The 21,363-nt window shown below is 41.8% G+C and overlaps 1 protein-coding gene across 1 annotated transcript in view; it reads right to left on the bottom strand.

The window, feature by feature from the left end:
- TRPM8 (transient receptor potential cation channel subfamily M member 8) overlaps positions 1 to 21,363 on the bottom strand; it is a gene marked incomplete at both ends in the record, with an annotated part of 88,004 nt that overhangs the window by 43,592 nt on the left and 23,049 nt on the right. The window contains 5 exons of the mRNA XM_082841216.1: positions 517 to 612; positions 2,151 to 2,441; positions 6,243 to 6,361; positions 7,687 to 7,789; positions 19,696 to 19,893. Coding sequence (XP_082697342.1) covers positions 517 to 612; positions 2,151 to 2,441; positions 6,243 to 6,361; positions 7,687 to 7,789; positions 19,696 to 19,893 — 807 coding nt within the window. The remainder of the gene's footprint in view (positions 1 to 516; positions 613 to 2,150; positions 2,442 to 6,242; positions 6,362 to 7,686; positions 7,790 to 19,695; positions 19,894 to 21,363) is intronic.

The raw sequence follows: 21,363 nt of genomic DNA, 5'->3' as shown, positions 1-21,363 counted from the left end.
TTGGTCAAGGACACGAAGACTGACAATTATAGTTAGTGAGAGTGTGTGTGTGAATCAATATTCAATACCTAATCTTAGGCTCTAAAAACAGAGAATGCAGCTTCTTTTCAACTGTTCATAAATCATTTATAAAAATCATCATGTGTGGAATCACAAAGAAAAGTCTCAATCATTTCCTAAAGCAGGCTTTGTACAGGCCCTACTTCCTGCCTATAATGCAAGAAAGTTAGAAATTAATTTTAAGTTAAACTTTAAAACCTCCTCCACTTGGAAGACAATCACACATCCACACAAACCTAAGAAGCAGGTGCCTCCTGGATTACCCACCAAGCCCAGAACTTTCCAGGGACCTCCCCTCCCAAACACACCCCTGTTCACATGGAAACAGGCACAACCATATCTACCGACATCAAATATTCCCTTTTACTGAGGACGCTTTAGATTAGGTATGTGAGGTTTGAAAGGGTCAGAACGACCACAACCAAGCATACATCTGCCACAGACTTGGACATTTACCTGCTCCCAGATGGCTTTGGAAAGTTCCTTCTTGTTCTGAAGAATGGCCCAGATGAAGAGTGCCTGCAGGGGGTGCCGAGTAATAGGAGAAACGTCCTGGGAGGGATGAGAGCAGGGGGTCAGCACATGCAGAGGGAGCACCACTTTGGCAGACACACTAGTGTAAGAATGAAAACAGGGTCAGGATGCCCTAGGAGAGCGCCCCATGTTTGGAGGCTCTGTAACTTGGCGTCTGAATCCATTCTCACAGAACCGTGATGTGAGTTTCAACAGAATCTCTGATCTATCATAAAAGACAACGTACAAGTAGATGGAAAGGTATAAAGGGTGAAAAAATGGGCTGACGGCAATTTAAAAACTGAATGACTTCTGACAGGCTGAAGAGAAGTTCTTCTCATCATAGAAATCTCTTTCTCATCTAGAAAAATCGTCCTAACTAAATTCTAACTTTCCAATAGTTGAAGTTCAATTATCACAATGTGAAACTAAAGTTATTTCTTTGGAGCGTTACTCAAAGTTACAATTCCTAATACATCAACTAAGAATCCCAGCTCCCATTCAGCCTCCCGTATCTTCCAAGGGAACCTTTTCAGATAGAACTCTATGTATGTATTCCTTTTAATCTTCCCTAAGGTTTTACCAATATCCAAATGTTTCTGGCATAGTTATAGATACTGTGGAGAGTTTTAACATAAATAGCATCAAACAGCTTTTTAAACATTTCCAATTCCTTCAAACACCTAGCTCATTTAGATTTTTGCAACACACATGTAATAAAATTCTAAAACTATAAAAGATCATGATCTAGTTTGAGTTTTCCCAGAAGCGATCAAGCATTTGAGACAGGTAGCTTATTTTGGACAAGATTCCAGGAAAACCACTAGGAAATTGAGGAAATGAGATTGGAAAAGAAAGGACCAACAAGTTGTCACGGTAAATAACCAGGGATTAATCCCACTAGGCAACCCTTGGAGCCAGTGTAGGACACAGGTCTCAGAATTATCTCCTCTGAGCAGGGGGGTTGCTGAGGTATTTATACACCAACTTCTGGCAGTCACTGGGCTCTGACCAGAGCAGACCTTCAGCAAAGAGTTGCAGGTGCTAGAAACTGGGCCTGCCTGTGCTTAAAATAGGAAATCTTGAGAGAATGTAAGTGGTACATCCACAACACCTTCTCAAATGGAAACCTGGATTATCTCTTTACAAAGATTCACTGCCCCTTTTATTCACAAAAGGAAACTCGGCAGTTCTCCTTTTCTTTGCATAGGTAGCAGAGAACTATTTTAGGCAGATCATGTCCAAAAGGCTAAGACATGATCAGGCAGCCAGTCATTTTTCCCCGTTCCCTGCTAGATGCCTTCAGAAAGTGTGTCGCACCAAGCTTTGCAATTAGGAAATACTTCAATAACTAGTTGTAAAGATAGCACAAAGAATAAAGCAAGAAAATGCACCACTTGTTACCTTGCTAGGACTTGCTAGCTTAAATAAAGGCAGGAGGAAAAAATAACAACCCCAACATGTTAACTACATGACAGCAATGAGGTAGGGAGTAGGAAAGATGGAAGTAGAGAGATTTTTTGAGGGAAGACTCAAGAGAGCAAAGAATTCAAGCAGACAGCTGTGACAGTACACACATGGAACTCTACGTCTATCTCATCCCTGCTATTCCTGTCTTCCTTCCGGAAGGCTTTTCGGAAGTTAGCAACCAGTTTCCAGACGAACGTGAGGAGGGTGTCATTATAGGAATTCTTGGCAATCTGCAGGTTCCGATACACCAGGGTGCTGAAGTGATTGGAGAAGAGCTCGGTGAGGACGTCATTGGTGAGGAACTTCTGCAGGTTCAAGCCATTCTCCAGAAAGAGGCGGACAAACTTGGGTCTGTCCTTTATGAGAGCCATAAACATGACTTCCTGAAGGTCAGCAGACTGAGGAGAAAGAGCAGAGAGAGAATGCACAGCCTAAATCCAATCAAGAAGACAAGGCACCTTCTTTCTCAGACACATCGCATTTTCAACCATGAGGTAAATAAAATTTATCTTTTCAGTTGTAACACAATATTAGATGACAGCTCAAACATCGAGATGGGGGAAGAAGCAAGGTGGAATCTTTGAAATCAGCCAGATGTGAGCTTGGATGGGAACTGGTCTCTTGCTGTTGTAAAGTGGAGATAATGACACCCACATAAGGATGATGTTGAGGGACTTCCCTGGTGGTCCAGTGGTTAAGACTTTGCCTTCCAATACAGGGGGTGCGTGTTTGATCCCTGGTTGTGGAGATATGATCCCACTTGCCTCGTGGCCAAAAGACAAAAACATAAAACAGAAACAATATTGTAACAAATTCAATAAAGACTTTAAAAATGGTCCACGTCGAATAAAAATCTAAAAAAAAAAAAAATTACATTAAAGAAAGGGATGATGTTGATCAAGAATTGATCCCAGTGTCTGGCATAAAGGAAGCACTCGCTCCATTAGGGGGCCGGGGGCTCATGGTACAGCTCACACCATTTCTCTGAGGTCTACACTGGACACCAATTGTGGCCTAACCACCAGCCAACTTTTCCTTCTGTGCCATGGGGTTGCCCCACTGCCCTTCCCATGCCATGAGGCAAGTGCCTGGTCATGTTACATAACCATGAGTCACTGGAACACTTGACAGTGATACCTGGTTATTATTTATCTGTACCTCTACTGTCTGGGCTCCTGGTAATCCTTATCCCATAGAAGCTTATTAAGCATCTTAATAAAGATAATTAACGTGTACTTCAGACACAAACCTGTGGTCCATGGGCCACACCAGCTCTCAGATATGTTCTGATGGTCCTCCATACTATTTCTTACAATTTTTTTTTTTTTTTTTTTTTTTTTTTGCGGTACACGGGCCTCTCACTGTTGTGCCCTCTCCTGTTGCGGAGCACAGGCTCTGGACGTGCAGGCTCAGCGGCCATGGCTCACGGGCCCAGCCGCTCCGCGGCATGTGGGATCTTCCCGGACTGGGGTACGAACCCGTGTCCCCTGCATCGGCAGGCGGACTCTCAACCACTGCGCCACCAGGGAAGCCCTATTTCTTACAATTTGATTCAGTTGCCAATATTAAAAATTAGACAGTTCATAAAAATCCACATTGCCAGCATTAAAATCCAGATTCACAAGTAAATACCAGAAGCTCTGACAACACAGAGAACCGTCAGTTGGAGCCAACTGGGGCAGCTCCAGGAGCCTGGGCACTGTAGCCCTGAGCCCCCCCACTAGCCTCGCGGCGGCTCACCCAGCCCACTGTCCTCACTTTAATTGTCTGAGCCCTGGTTCAGGGGAATATTCCCTGCCAAGGGCAGCATTAGCGGTTTCTGTTTCTGTCTGATGTTGGTCTCTCCGGGATCACACATTGTCTGCAGAGCCAACTGCCAAGGGTCCCTTGAGTCCCCCCACTGTGGCTCCAGGCGAGACAGGGACAAAAAGAGGTGGCTGCCCTGATACCCTGCACTGCTAACAAGTTCCCAGGTTACTCATGCTGCCCCGGGTCCAGGGACCACCCTCTGAGAGCCACTGGCATGTGGAGAAGAGAACAGCTTTGCAGTCAGACACACGTTTGTTTCCAAACCTTGGTTCTACCGTTACCTTATGTGCGACCTCGAACAAGACTGTGTCTCAACCTCAGTTTGCTCGTCTGTAAAATAGGTGCTTGTGGGGATGAAATGAGATAACACAGGTCAAGATGCCTTTGGAGATTCGAGTTCGGAGCAGGCCCTCAAAAAACCATCAGAATGGCCCTCCTGTGGTACCCATGGAGCCCTGGCTTATTAACCAGCAAAATGAGATAATCCCTGTGATGGCTGGCATGACGGCCAAGTGAACCAGCACAGTGAAGCTGCTTTGTGCACTACACAAGGTTATGCAAAGATCTTTAGTTATTTTTAAACAAAGACTTCTATACGGCTTAATATGTGCCAGTGTTCTAAGCACTTCAGAAATATTATCTGATGTTATCATCATAACAGTCCAGTGAGGTAGCTACCACTATTATTACCATCTCTGTTTTCAGATGAGCAGCGGTGTGCTGGTAAATACTTTACAACCAACATTCTGGGAGAAAATCATAAGCCCCGATTTGTAGTATTTGACCATTGATTGCTACAGTGTAAATGCTCCCAACGGGGCCAGTCTTCGGCTACCACGTGACATCACTGAATGCACAACTGGGACCCAACACAGAGTAGCAAGTATGGTGTTTCCAGAATGCAGATACGATAGACATAACCTCCAGGGTATAGATCAGAGTAAATGTAGGAGAATAGTTAGAAAGGGACGAGTTTGATTATTTATTGCCTTTGTTTTTAATAAAATTTATTTAGCTCTAAGAGTATAGTATTTGATTTTTAATGACTGTATTTAACAACAGACTCAAAAAACCCTAAAAATTTTAGCAGTCAGCTCTTGCTAAAACCAGTATGAACTGACCCCAATTCACCACTGTACAAGGAAACTGAGGAAGGTTAAGGAACTTGCAGAGGTTAAATCATGCAGATGGGCTGGCTCCAGAGTCCATCCTCTCAACCATTATGTCCTTCACTCAACTACCTTTAGCTGAGTTAATAAAATTAAATGTACTATTCAATGCATGCCTGAGTTTATGTTTATTTGTACCATCTGATGTCACTTAAATAGAACATTTCACACACAGGGGTTCATTTCTGAATCAATTACCTAGATTTACAAACAGTTCTGTTTTCCCTCAACTAACTAAAGGCTTGCCATGTGAGATAGGGCTCATTATACTGCAAAAACCAAAGATAATGTTTGCTAGAGGAATGAATAATTTAAAAACCCATAAGCCATGATTTTATTTGGATTCTATTCTTAAAATTGATCACATGTAAGGACAACTGAAGTCTGTATCTTTGATTATACAACGATAGGCCTCAAAGTGTTTTCACTGCCCACCAGTGACTGAAGAGCTTAAAACAGAGAAGCCTCCACCTTGCAGATCCAAGTGTGATGGTTTATAATTGTTCCTACAAAACAGAGCTCCTAAGGCGGATATCACTTTAGTTGTACCCAAGAGGATGCTGCTGGAAAATGCAGTCTTACAACTCTCATCAAATTCAAAGTGAGAAAAGTCACTCTACTGGAAAAAAATACAGATTTTCTGGACATACAACTTCCATATTGGAGGTACTCGTTTGCCTGGGGGAGTCCTGATTTTCTAACTCTAAGATATTCATTGTATGTCTTTAATCAACTTGTTCTATTTTTCTCTTACGCGTCTCACTGCTGACAATTCTCTTATGAGAACTTGGCTAAGAAGGTGGGGCAGGGCACAAAATGAGTACCGCTGTCTGGATTTTTAGTTGAGTTATTTCTGATAAACCCCTTTCAATCATCCTGCACTTAGTTTCCCCACATTTCTGTCCATCAACTCCTAGGAGGAAATCTGCACCTCAACACCTCCATGGAGAATTGCCTCTCATATCATGGTGGGAGAGCTATAAACTTTGGATGGTAATGGTGGATTGATGTTACCTTACATTAGTGTATTTACTTTTATTATCTCTTTGCAAGCAACCTACTAAGTCAATGTTATTATCCCCTACTACAGATGAGGAAAGTGAGCCTTGGCAACACTGATGTACCAGGACAGGACAATCTTTTACAATATTCAAGGGCAAAGACCCTGTCAGAAATGGACCAGACCTGTCACTGGATAACCCAGGAGGGCTTCCTATGTACCTCCCACCGGCGGTCATTGGTGAAAATCTCATCACTGGCCAGGTCCAGCTGGTTCCACTCCAGCAGAAGCTTCAGCTGCCCATTCCAGTTATCCTTATCTTGTTCATTGGTGCTAAAGGCTGTAAGAGGACAGGGAAAAAAATCAACTCACCAAACACCCAGAAACAAGAGAGTCAGAACCATTACATATGGCCAATTATCAGAGCCATTTATCAAAGGAGATTCTAAGCATGTTATCTTAGAATCAGACACTCAGAGCCGTCACTTCACTGACAGTTTATTTTCACTCAATCTTATCCATATTCTATATGTCCCAAAGTATGTAATGTGGATCAATTTAGGTGATAATATCTTTCCATTTCATATCCTAACAGTTAACTATGATATATTGATATTTTCCCATAGATTCAGATTCCATAAATTTCCAGGACCACATCTGACTTTTACTATACCTAAAGCTATGACATAATGAGCTCTATCATAACAATACTCCACTTGTCTTTTTCAGAGCTGATAATTTCTGTACCTATGTATCTCTACAGACATAGTCCCATTTTAATAAATATCCTTACAACCGAATTCCTGACCAGCACAGTAAGGATGATTCTAATAAACAGCTAAGGCTTAAAGTGCACTTCTCTTGTGCTTACTCTGCTCTGCATGCCTTAAATATATTCATCAGACGGCTCAACTCTACGTGGCCTTTGCCAGCGGTCTATTTACTTCAGGTAATCCCACCTTGATGGGATTCTCAGACAGCAAAGTTCACACATGAGGATTTTAAAACCGAGGTTCATTCATAAGCATAGGAGACGTGTTAACCCCTGAAACTGAACGCAAAATTATCTACGTGTGTGTGCACGTGTGTACACAGATGTGGAATCTAGGACAGAGGTCCATAGCTTTTATCATATTCTCAAAGTGTCTGAGACTCAGATAAAGATTCTAAACCACTGCTGGAGACAGCTCTTTGGAAAGCACTGTGATCATCTTTAACTGATATTTTGATGAAATAAAAATTCTTGTTCTGGGGGCTTCCCTGGTGGCTCAGTGGTTGAGAGTCCGCCTGCCGATGCAGGGGACAGGGGTTCGTGCCCAGGTCTGGGAAGATCCCACATGCCGCGGAGTGGCTGGGCCCGTGAGCTGTGGCCGCTGAGCCTGCACGCCCGGAGCCTGTGCTCCGCAACGGGAGAGGCCATAGCAGTGAGAGGCCCGCGTACCGCAAAAAAAAAATAAATAAATTCTTGTTCTGTTAAATATATACAACCAAGGAGATTTAACTCAGCAGGTCAATAGTAGTTATTCCAACTTCTAATATATGCTAGTCAAAATTAAGTGCAAGATTATATTTCAGTAAAGCTGTTTTAAAAAATACATGGAAGCCATTAAAAGCCACAGAAAGCAACACAAAGCTGAAACTTCTACAGGAGCTAATTTTACTCACCTTTGTACAATGCATAGGAGATAGCATTGCTCACAATTTCATCCCCAGCTTCTTCTATTTTAATAACGGTTAATAGGTGAGAACTTTCGAGAATTTCTTTGAGCTGGCGAGATTTAAAGAGCAGAGTTGTCAGCCAACTGATTTCAGGCACAAGGAGCATAAACTCTCTTTTGGTGAGGAATATTTTACTCCATTTTCTTAAAGACCACCTATAGGAACGTTCCAAATCTCCTTCCCTCTTCTACAGCACCTGTACCCACAGCATCTAATTTCTAAATTGGAACAGTGAGTCCTTGACCACAATGAGAATAAAGTACTGGCTCTACAAGGGCACATATATCAACAAGACCCTATCAAAAAGCTGAGAGAGGAACCCTCCTACATTGTTGGTGGGAATGTAAATTGGTACAGCCACTATGGAGAACGGTATGGAAGTTTCTTTAAAAACTAAAAATAGAGCTACCATATGATCCAGGCACCCCACTGCTGGGCATATATCCAGAGAAAACCATACTTCAAAAAGATACATGCACCCCAATGTTAATTGCAGCACTATTTACAATAGCCAGGACATGGAAGCAACCTAAATGTCCATCGATAGAAGAATGGATAAAGAAGATGTGGTGCATATATACGATGGAATATTACTCCGCCATAAAAAAGGAATAAAATAATGCCATGTGCAGTGACACGGATGGACCTAGAGATTGTCATACTGAGTGAAGTCAGACAGGGAAAGACAAATATCATATGATATCACTTATATGTGGAATCTAAGAAATAATGGTACAAATGAACCTATTTACAAAACAGAAATAGAGTCATAGATGTAGAAAAAAAAATTAGGGTTACCAAGGGGGAAAGGAGGGGCAGGAAAGATAAATTGGGATTGGCATATACACACTACTATACATAAAAAATAGATAACTAATAAGAACCTACTGTGTAGCACAGGGAATTTTACTCAGTACTCTATAATGATCTATATGGTAATAGAATCTAAAAAAGAGTGGATTTATGTATATATATAACTGATTCACTTTGCTGTATAGCAGAAACCAACACAACATTGTAAATCAACTATACTCCAATAAAAATTAATTTTTTAAAAAAAGCTGAGGGCTCCCCTGGTGGCACAGTGGTTGAGAGTCCGCCTGCCGATGCAAGGGACACGGGTTCGTGTCCTGGTCCGGGAGGATCCCACATGCCGCGGAGCGGCTGGGCCCGTGAGCCATGGCCGCTGGGCCTGCGCGTCCGGAGCCTGTGCTCCGCAACGGGAGAGGCCACAACAGTGAGAGGCCCGCGTACCACAAAAAAACAAAACAAAACAAAAAGCTGAGAGACTCATTGACTAGGGATGAATGTGTATGTGTGTGTGTGTGTGTGTATGTGTGTGTGTGTAACACATGGTAGGTGCTCAGTTGTTGAATGAGTGAATAAATGCAGAAAAGAGAACAGAAGACCACAGAAAGCATCCGAGTGTGGATGTAGGGCTTAGATTATAGGAAGGAAATTTCAGTGTGAACAAAAGCCAAGACAACTTGGTGACTGACTAAAGCGACAAGGAATTCACTATATTATCCTTTGTGATTTTTCTTTAAAATTTAATTTTAAGATACTTTTTAAGATTCAAGAGCTGGGGGAGAGGCAGAGCCCTTGATTCCAAGGATTCAGGCATTGGCGAGCTTGGTGGGAGCCTGGCAAGGAAGAGCTCCTTCTGGAGGAGGAAACGAGTCTGGCTGTGGTTAGACTGAGTTCAAGATGGTGGTGGGTTTTCCTGGCAACATTTGGAAATGAGGGCCTAAAACTACAGAGAGTTTCAGCTGGGTGGAGAGGGAAGCCTCAGGTCAGGCTGGAAGGGTGAAGATGTGGACTAAAAAGGGCTCTTGCATATATCCAGAAAAGATGAAAGCTCTTAATTCAAAAAGATATTTACACCCGAATGTTCATGGTAGCGCTACTTACAGTAGCCAAGACATGAAAGCAACCCAAGTGCCCATCAACAGATGAATGGATAAAGAAGATTGTGTGTGTGTGTGTGTGTGTGTGTGTGTGTGTGATATATATAGAACTGAATCACTTTGCTGTACACCTGACACTAACACAATACTGTCACTCAGCTATAGTTCAATTTAAAAGAAAAAGAAAAAAGAAAAGCCCTTGGATTTGGACTTTAGGAGGTGACCTCAAGGCTGCAGTTTCCTGGGAAAAATAGTGTCGGAGGCCCTAGTTCAAAGGACATCTGAGGGTGACGAGGAAATAAATGAAAACGGCGGGAAAACACAAGTCACAGTGGGTTTGATGGAGAGAGGAGGAGGGGCTGACAGCAGGAGGGGAAGGGCCCTCTCATTACGCTGGCAGCCTTTGTTCAGGCAGAGGAAAGGGGTCCAGCCAGAAATGACACGAAGGGAAGGGTCTAGGTCCCAAGATTCTGGGGCACAAGTGGGGGTAAGCAGCACAGAGGGGGTGAGACATCTTTTCCTTCAAAATGAAAAGGAAGAAGGAGAAGGTGAATATGGATATAGAGCAAACTGATGGGACCCAGAGATGCTGCAGGGGCGCCTACCTCATCCCCCCTCCCCACCCACGTACTCTCACCTCCTCGGATACTAACCCTCTACTGCAGCCAGTATGACCTTAACTGAATACACTTGGATCACGCCTCATCCTGCCTCAAACCCTTCAGTGACTTCCCACTACACCTGAACAAGAACAAAACCCTCAAAAGTCCTCCAGTTTCCACCCACAGTATCCACCCTCATTGCCATCTTTCAACTCCTCGGTAGCCATGCTTACCTCACATCTCAGGAACTTTGCACCCAACAACCCCAGCCCTCACCCTTGAACCCCACCCATCATTCAGACATGGCTCCCACGCCACTGCCCCTGAGAAGCCCTCCCTTGAAAGGCCTTCCACACCAGGCCAGGCTCCCTTGGCTCAAGCCCTGTGTATCCATGCTACCTTTCTTCAGAACACCCTTTCTGTTTTGAAACTATACAATACATTGTATTGTAATTACTCAACATGAATTTTTTTCAATTTCTGTGCTCTCTCTGAGGATAAGCACTCCCTGTTGCGTATACTGTTCTTTCTGAAATGCCTGTTCCAGTACCAGGCATACAGTATGTGCTCAATGAACAACAAATAAACAAATCCAGGTGTTTGAAATAAATGAATGAATGAATGATACCTTGGTTGGCAGATAGACTGGAAGACTTGAAGGGTCAAGTTATTGAGAAGGTGGGGAGTAGATACAGCAGAATAACTATGAGAGCACTGCTAGGGGAGGAGGGCCTGGTCCCAGTGGGGAAGAATACAGGGTCTCTTGAAGAGGATGAGAAACCATAAGGTCAGTTTAGGGTGCTCTTTGTCCACGTGATCAGTAAGGTCACCCACAATTACCCTGGGAGGTTACTCAATTAATATTTGATTGGAGATTGGTTCAAGATGGCAGAGTAGAAGGACGTGCGCTCACTCCCTCTCGTGAGAGCACCAGAATCACAACTAACTGCTGAACAATCATCAACAGGAAGACACTGGAACTCACCAAGAAAGATACCCCACAACCAAAAACAAAGGAGAAGCCACAGTGAGATGGTAGGAAGGGCACTATCACAATAAAATCAAATCCCGTAACTGCTGGGTGGGTGACTCAAAAACTGGAGAACACTTATACCACAGAAGTCCACCCACTGGAGTGAAGGTTCTGAGTCCCGTGTCAGGCTTCCCAACCTGGGGGTCTGGCAATGCGAGGAGGAATTCCTAGAGAGTCAGACTTTGAGGGCTAGTGGGATTTGACTGCAGGACTTCGGCAGGACTGGGGGAAAAAGAGACTCCACTCTTGGAGGGAACACACAAAGCAGTGTGTGCATCGGGACCCAGGGGAAGGAGCAGTGACCCCATAGGAGACTGAACCAGACCTACCTGCTAGTGTTGGAGGGTTTCCTGGGGAGGGAAGGGGGTGGCTGTGGCTCACCATGGGGACAGGGACACTGGAAACAGAAGGTCTGGGAAGTACTGCTTGGCATGAGCCGTCCCAGAGTCCACCGTTAGCCCCACCAATGAGCAGGTAGGTTCCAGTGCTGGGTTGCCTGAGGCCAAACAACCAACAGGGAGGGAAACCAGCCCCACCCAGACAAGCAGATAAGCGGATTAAAGTTTTACTGAGCTCTGCCCACCAGAGCAACACCCAGCTCTACCCACCACCAGTCCCTCCCATCAGGAAACTTGCACAAGCCTCTTAGATAGCCTTATCCACCAGAGGGCAGACAGCAGAAGCAAGAAGAACTACAATTCTGCAGCCTGTGGAAGGAAAACCACATTCACAGAAAGACAGACAAAATGAAAAGGCAGAGGACTTTGTACCAGATGAAGGAACAAGATAAAACCCCATAAAAACAACTAAATGAAGTGGAGATAGGCAACCTGCCAGAAAAAGAATTCAGAATAATGATAGTGAAGATGATCCAGGACCTCAGAAAAAGAATGGAGGCAAAGATCGAGAGGATGCAAGAAATGTTTAACAAAGACCTAGAAGAGCTAAAGAACAAACACCTAACAGAATTAAAGAACAAACAAACAGATGAACAATACAATAACTGAAATGAAAAATACACTAGAAGGAATCAATAGCAGAATAACTGAGGCAGAAAAACAGATAAGTGACCTGGAAGACAGAATGGTGGAATGCACTGCTGCAGAATAGAATAGAGAAAAAAGAATGAAAAGAAATGAAGACAGCCTAAGAGACCTCTGGGACAACATTAAACGCAACAACATTCACATTATAGAGGTCTCAGAAGGAAAAGAGAGAGAAAAAGGACCGGAGAAAATATCTGAAGAGATTGTAGTCGAAAACTTCCCTAACATGGGAAAGGAAATAGCCACCCAAGTCCAGGAAGTGCAGAGAGTCCCAGGCAGAATAAATCCAAGGAGAAACATGCCGAGACACATAGTAATGAAATTGACAAAAATTAAAGACAAAGAAAACTTATTGAAAGCAACAAGGGAAAAATGACAAATAACATACAAGGGAACTCCCATAAGGTTAACAGCTGATTTCTCAGCAGAAACTCTACAGGTCAGAAGGAAGTGGCATGATATATCTAAAGTGATGAAAGTGAAGAACCTACAACCAAGATTACTCTACCTGGCAAGGATCTCATTCAGATTCGATGGAGAAATCAAAAGCTAAGAGAATTCAGCACCACCACACCAGCTGTATAACAAATGTTAAAGAAACCTCTCTAAGTGAGAAACACAAGAAAAGAAAAGGAGATACAAAAACAATTAAGAAAATGGTAATAGGAACATACATATGGATAATTACCTTAAATGTGAATGGATTAAATGCTTCAACCAAAAGACACAGGCTTGCTGAATGGATATAAAAATAAGACCCATATATATGCTGTCTACAGGAGACCCACTTCAGACCTAGGGACACATACAGACTGAAAGTGAGGGAATGGAAAAAGATATTCCATGCAAATGGAAGTCAAAAGAAAGCTGGAATAGCAATACTCATATAAGATAAAATAGACTTTAAAATAAAGAATGTTAAAAGAGACAAGGAAGGACACTACATAATGATGAAGGGATCAATCCAATAAGATATAACAATTATAAATATATATGCACCCAACATAGGAGCACCTCAATACATAAGGCAACTGCTAACAGCTATAAAAGAGGAAATCACAGTAACACAATAATAGTGGGGGACTTTAACACGTCACTTACACCAATGGACAGATCATCCAAAATGAAAATAAATAAGGAAACACAAGCTTTAAATGACATAATAGACCAGATAGGTTTAATTGATATTTATAGGACATTCCATCCAAAAACAGTAGATTACACTTTCTTCTCAAGTGTGCACAGAACATTCTCAGAAATAGATCACATCTTGGGTCACAAATCAAGCCTTGGTAAATTTAAGAAAATTGAAATCATAACAAGCATATTTTCCGACCACAACACTATGAGATTAGAAATCAATTACGGAAAAAAAAAGTAAAAAACACAAACACATGGAGGCTAAACAATACGTTACTAAATAACCAAGAGATCACTGAAGAAATCAAAGAGGAAATCAGAAACTACCTAGAGACAAATTACAGTGAAAACATGATGATCCAAAACCTATGGGATGCAGCAAAAGCAGTTCTAAGACGGAATTTTATAGCAATACAAGCCTACCTCAAGAAACAAGAAAAATCTCAAGTAAACAATCTAACCTTACACCTAAAGGAACTAGAGAAAGAAGAACAAACAAAACCCAAAGTTAGTAGAAGGAAAGAAAACATAAAGATCAAAGCAGAAATAAATGAAATAGAAACAAAGAAAACAATAGCAAAGATCAATAAAACTAAAAGCTGGTTCTTTGAGAAGATAAACAAAATTGATAAACCTTTAGCCAGACTCATGAAGAAAAAGAGGGAGAGGACTTAAATCAATAAAAAAAAATGGAGAAGAAAAGAAAAAGGAGAAGTTACAATATACACTGCAGAAATACAAAGCATCCTAAGAGGCTACTACAGACAACTCTATGCCAATAAAAGGGACAACCTGGAAGAAATGGACAAATTCTTAGAAAGGTATAACCTTCTAAGACTGAATCAGGAAGAAATAGAAAACAGGAACAGACGAATCACAAGTAATGAAACTGAAACTATGATTAAAAATCTTCCAACAAACAAAGTCCAGGACCAGATGGCTTCACAGGTGAATTCTATCAAACATTTAGAGAAGAGCTAACACCCATCCTTCTCAAACTCTTCCAAAAAATTGCAGAGGAACACTCCCAATCTCATTCTATGAGGCCACCATCACCCTGATACCAAAACCAGACAAAGATACTACAAAAAAAGAAAATTACAGACCAATATCTCTGATGAATATAGGTGCAAAAATCCTCAACAAAAGACTAGCAAACCGAATCCAACAACACATTAAAAGGATCATACACCATGATCAAGTAGGATTTATCCCAGGGATGCAAGGATTCTTCAGTATATGCAAATCAATCAATGTGATACACCATATTAACAACTTGAAGAATAAAAACCATTTGATCATCTCAATAGATGCAGAAAAATCTTTCGACAAGATTCAGCACGGATTTATGATAAACACTCTCCAGAAAGTGGGCATAGAGGGAACCTACTTCAACATAATAAAGGCCATATACAACAAAACCCCAGCAAACATCATTCTCAATGGTGAAAAACTGAAGGCATTTCCTCTAAGATCAGGAAAAAGACAAGGATGTCCACTGTCACCACTATTATTCAACATAGTTTTGGAAGTTGTAGCCATGGCAATCAGAGGAGAAACAGAAATAAAAGGAATACAAATTGGAAAAGAAGTAAAACTATCGCTGTTTGCAGATGACATGATACTACACATAGAGAATCCTAAAGATGCCACCAGAAAACTACTAGAGTGAATCAATGAATCTGGTAAAGTTGCAGGATACAAAATTAATGCACAGAAATCTCTTGCATTCCTATACACTAGCAACAAAAGATCAGAAAGAGAAATTAAGGAAATAACCCCATTCACCACTGCAACAAAAAGAATAAAATACCTTGGAATAAACCTACCTAAGGAGGTAAAAGACCTGTACTCAGAAAACTATAAGACACTGATGAAAGAAATCAAAGATGACACAAACAGATGGAGAGATATACCATGTTCTTGGATTGGAAGAATCAATATTGTGAAAATGACTATACTACCCAAAGCAATCTACAGATTCAATGCAATCCCTATCAAATTACCAGTGGCATTTTTTACAAAGCTAGAACAAAATATCTTAAAATTTGTATGGAGACACAGAAGACCCCAAATAGCCAAAGCGGTCTTGAGGGAAAACAACGGAGCTGGAGGAATCAGACTCCCTGACTTTAGACTATACTACAAAGCTACAGTAATCAAGACAACATGATATTGGCACAAAAACAGAAATACAGATCAATGGAAAAGGATAGAAAGCCCAGAGATAAACCCATGCACCTATGGTCAACTAATCTATGACAAAGGACACAAGGATATACAATGGAGAAAAGACAGTCCCTTCAATAAGTGGTGCTGGGAAAACTGGACAGCTACATGTAAAAGAATGAAATTAGAACACTCCCTAACACCATACACAAAAATAAACTCAAAATGGATTAGAGACCTAAATGTAAGACAGGACACTACAAAACTCTTAGAGGAAAACATAGGAAGAACACTCTTTGACATGATTCACAACAAAATCTTTTTTGATCCACCCCCTAGAGTAATGGAAATAAAAACAAAAATAAATACATGTGACCTAATGAAACTCAAAAGCTTTTGCACAGCAAAGGAAACTACAAACAAGACAAAAAGACAACCCTCAGAATGGGAGAAAATATTTGCAAGTGAATCAACAGACAAATGATTAATCTCCAAAATATATAAACAGCTCATGCAGCTCAATATTAAAAAAACAAACAACCCAATCCAAAAATGGGCAGAAGAACTAAACAGACATTTCTCCAAAGAAGACATACTGATGGCCAAGAAGCACCTGAAAAGCAGCTCAACATCACTAATTATTAGAGAAATGCAAATCAAAACTACCATGAGGTATCACCTCACACCAGTCAGAATGGGCATCATCAGAAAATCTATAAACAACAAATGCTGGAGAGGGTGTGGAGGAAAGGGAACCCTCTTGCACTGTTGGTGGAATGTAAATTGATACAGCCACTATGGAGAACAGTATGGAGGTTCCTTAAAAAACTAAAACTAGAATTACCATATGACCCAGCAATCCCACTACTGGGCATATACCCAGAGAAAACCATAATTCAAAATGACACATGTACCCCAATGTTCATTGCAGCACTATTTACAATAGCCAGGTCATGGAAGCAACCTAAATGCTCATCGACAGACGAATGGATAAAGAAGATGTGGTACATATATACGATGGAATATTACTAAGCCATAAAAGGGAATGAAATTGGGTCATTTGTAGAGACGTGGATGGATCTAGAGACTGTCATACAGAGTGAAGTAAGTCAGAAAGAGAAAAACAAATATCGTATATTAACACATATATGTGGAACCTAGAAAAATGGTACAGATGAACTGGTTTGCAGGGCAGAAACAGAGACACAGATGTAGAGAACAAATGTAGACACCAAGGGGGGAAAGTGGCAGGGTGCGGGTGGGGGTGGGATGAACTGGGAGATTGGGATTGACATATATACACTAATATGTATAAAATAGATAACTAATAAGAACCTGCTGTATAAAAAAATAAATAAAACAAAATTCAAAAAAATTTGATTGAATGTATACATTCATTAATTAATAATTCCACTCTTGGGCTTGGTCTTTTGGGAAATTTCTACCAACCCCATACAAGTGCATAATCAAAATGCCAGACTAATTTTTATTATTGTTGTATGTCTTCTGGTTGACTTGATTATAATTATGATAAATCATTAGCATGTGAATAAGATGTGAATCCCAGAAAGAATAATATAATCACAGGAAGTGAAATGTGTCTGACATTTAGCCTGCTTCAGACGACTTTCCCGTATCAGTTTTCTTGAAGCAGAAATCAAAATCCTTCATAAAGGATGTGGGGACCCATAAGGTGGCATGGCCCTCTGGGTGTGACCTGGTCTGGACTAAACAAGCCAACTCGCAGAAGGAGTAGGAGAAAAGTCACTAGAATGGACCCAGGGCCATCTTTGGTGGGTGAATGAAGAGTGGTCTATTCCTTCCTCTGTGGGCATCCTTGAACTGACCACCAAATTTCTTCCATCCATCACAGGAAGTTACCTTGAGGACATTGCTCAACACACAAGGTCTTAGGTTGATATCTACGCTTGGGGACTGCTCCCCTGATGTGTTTGGAATGACTCAAACTGTTTAGGCCTGAATACATGGAGAATTGAAGATAACTACTTTGGGAGATACATATTTTCCTCACCCATATATTTTCATGCAGAGGGACCTCCATCCAAATCAGGTCCCTAGGTATCCCCCCCGCTGCTACTCCGGGTAGGGGAGTGACATAGCCAGTTGATGACTTTGGCCTTGCCCAGCCAGTCCTTTCCTGCTTCTCCGCTGGGATCTGCTCCTTGCAGGGTGCTAGTGCTCTGGTGTCCACTGTCAGCCACATGCCTAGGCTAGGGCTAGGCAGATGGGGGCCAGCAGTCATCCAGGGCTGCCTCTGTCCAGGTGGGTTCATCTGTCTCTTTCTGGGGCTCAGCATAAGGAGGCCCGTGGTGGCTGCACCCCTAAGCCACATCTTTCAACTTGGCTTTCATCACCAACGAAGCTGATATTTTGATCTCTCTATTTACCTAATTCTTGTGTCTGTCTCTCAACTGGACTTGGCCAAGATACAAGAAAATCCCAGCAAAAACTTTCATATAAAACCACCAGCTTCACCTTTTTCAGTCAAATCTGCAAAATGCAGTATCTCAAGTAGGAACATCATATATGCATTTGTCGGGCAGGGCATCGTTGAGTACCAGCACTGACTGTCAGCTACAGACAGAAGATGCATGTGCAGTTTTTAATCCTGAGTCTTAGTGATGAAGCTTAATCCAGAAAGGACTTGTTGCCTGGTCACTTCGACCCTGCTGTACCTTACCGGGATTATCGCCCAACTGCCTACTCACGTGAAATTAAACAAAACCAATAGGGTCTCACTGTGTGTTAATTTCGTAGAGTACCTGTCAGCCTAGAAGGCGGGGTTGATTTTTCTCATTACTTACAAGAATTTGATTTATCCGGGCTTGCTTTAAATAACGACAAAGGCCAATACACACTACTCTATATAAAATAAACAACAAGGATTTACCGTATAGCACAGGAACTATATTCAATATCTTGTAATAATCTATAATGAAAAAGAATCTGGAAAAGAAAGTTATATATATATATATATATATATATATATACACATACATATGACTGAATATATATATATGTATCTGAATCACTTTGCTGTATACCTGAAACTAACACAATATTGTAAATCAACTATACTTCAGTAAAAGAAAAAAATAATGACAAAGGCTACCGTGAGCAAAATAATCTTCACGACTCCAGGATTTCAGTTTGCCAAACTTGACACTTTGAGGCTCTTCCACAACTAAATACTGCTGAAATACCAAGCTAATTAAAGAACTTTTAAAATTATTTATACTAAATTCAACCTTTCACTCTAATGATGAAATGGGCTGTATGATTAAAGTAAGTCTTGTTGTCTACAGCCTGTCATTTCCTTTATGGGAAAATTTCCAAGTGGCAGCACGTGCTCCTAAGAATATCCAAACAGCAAAGGCCATTTTTGAATGAGCTGATGTGAACGTACCTACGGGTATTAATGTGAGCTTTATCACAAACTGAACAGTCAACGGAATGAAAGTCATTTCAAGTCAACACCAGTCACGAAACAAGAGAGAAAGGTGACAAAGCACAGCACTATGTTAAAGTGCTTTATAGGCTTAGCAAAAGAAGCATGAGATATTTCGATTAGTACCTATTTCTTATATGATCCAATAGGAAAGGTGAGAGATTCTGAATTAATCACAGGTCAGTTAACTTAGAAAGGCAATTATTCTGTAGTAACACCTTCTCCACTAGACATAGGTTCCATTTAGAATCTGCATTTCTAAAACAGCATCACAGGGGTTTTTTCCTCCCCGCCGCTGATAACCTACAAAACACAGAAGGCTCAACGCTTGTTGACAGGGTGTAAAAGAAGGACTATCAGCTTTGCAAACAGACAGACTGGAATTTAAGCCTCATCTGCTACCCCTTGTGAGGTGTGGAAACAGGGCAAGTTATTTAACTTAAGTGAGCTTCAATTTCCAGCAAAAAACCTGGTGTGAGCCAGAGTGCAGTTTCAAAGTCACTGAGAAAGTATAAAGACCCCCAGCTGCGAGTGGAGTTGGGCACTGAAGGCGCTCTCCCTTCCCAGGAACTTACTCCCTGCAACTCACCCATTTGATCCAACTCTCGATCTCCTCCTCAGGCAGCCGGGACACTGTGCGGGGTAAGAAGCGCACCAACTTTTCCTTGATGATGGATGACGTCAGGGCATCCTCCACCTCCACCAGGCTGGCGATCACATCGGCGATCTGCCCTGAGCCTTCCACCACCACACAGGGAATTTTACTTTTGACGGAGGTACTGATGGCCTGGGAGAAGGGAGATAGAGTTGACCGGGTGATCAACAGAACCCAGCTCAGGACCGAGGTTCTAATCACATCGACACATCTCTTCACTTCATCATTTGGCGGGGCAGCGGCGGGGAGGGGGGCGTTATTTTCAATCAGAAGCAAACCAAATGTTTGCAACCACTTTAAGCATCAGAAATGTAAGCTAGTTGTCTGACATCCTATGTTAATACCAAACTCCATAATGAGGACACGTGTGACTGGCAAGTTTTCCATAAATAAGTGCAGTGGTTGAGAGTCCGCCTGCCAATGCCGCGGAGCGGCTGGGCCCGTGAGCCATGGCCGCTAAGCCTGCGCGTCCGGAGCCTGTGCTCCGCAACGGGAGAGGCCACAACAGTGAGAGGCCCGCGTAACGCAAAAAAAAAAAAAAAAAAAAAAAAAAAAAAACCCTCTACACAAAATCGATCATTCCAAATACTGACATCGTAGATTTGAGTGACAGCTCTTAAGGTGGTACTCAACATTGTCGCTGATAGCTTTTCTGATGGAGGTTAACAATATTCGTACTTTTAAGGTATGAAAATACCTTCACAGCAGCAGCCGTACATTTTTTGTTATGCTGACTCACATATTTCCGTCCTCAAATAATTTCCCTTGCTCCTTCCATTGAAAGAAAAGAAAAATATATTTGCCTTCTGGATAAACACCTACCACATTTTTATTTCCTTGATAAAAATCACAGAGACCAGCATAGGAGAACCAGGTACGAAAAATTTTAATCACTTGACAACAAAACAGAGTGATGTACACGTGGGTGCAGAAGAAACTGTGAAGCCCCTTCCTTTAGCCAGGAGTGATGTCTTCCTGAGAGAAGACGTTGGCCATAAAGAGTGTGGTGCTTTCATCCAATCAGGGTGAGATCCATCTTCACCTCACTACCTGTGCTCCAGGTGGGTGTCGGGGCTGTGCTGGGGCGGAAGTGAGGATGATGAGAGAGTGAGCTGAAGGATGAAGTGTTCAGCAGGCGGGCTCTCCTCCCTCGCTCCTCTCTCCCGTGGGTTCTGTGGGTGGTGAACTGGCTGAACAGACCTTGTGGGAAATGCTATAGACGTGCAGTACTCTAGGCCAGGACCAGCTTGCTGGAAACCATCATTCTCAATCTAAAATCTGAGAGATAATAAATGGAACCATCTTCGATTACGTTTTCTCCATCCCTCTTCCTCTGTAATGTGACTGCTTCTTCAAGCATTTCCATACTGACTGTTTCACACTGAAAAAAAATCTCTATTTTAATTTCTCTCTGAAAAGTCTTCAGGTGCTTAATAAATACCTGTTGATGAATGAATGCACGTTGATGAATGATGGATGAATGAATCATTGTTATAGAAAAGAATAAACAGAGAGAAGCATTAGATTGTGATTCCAAATAACTCTGCCAGAAATTTCCTGTAACTGCAGGTGTGTATGATCATGGGGTGGCCATGGTTTTCC

This window comes from Leucopleurus acutus (assembly GCF_964270905.1).
Source record: "Leucopleurus acutus genome assembly, chromosome: 6".
Taxonomy (NCBI): Eukaryota; Metazoa; Chordata; class Mammalia; order Artiodactyla; family Delphinidae; genus Leucopleurus; species Leucopleurus acutus.
Note: the sequence above shows the minus strand (reverse complement) of the source record. Positions and strands in the feature narration are given on the sequence as shown.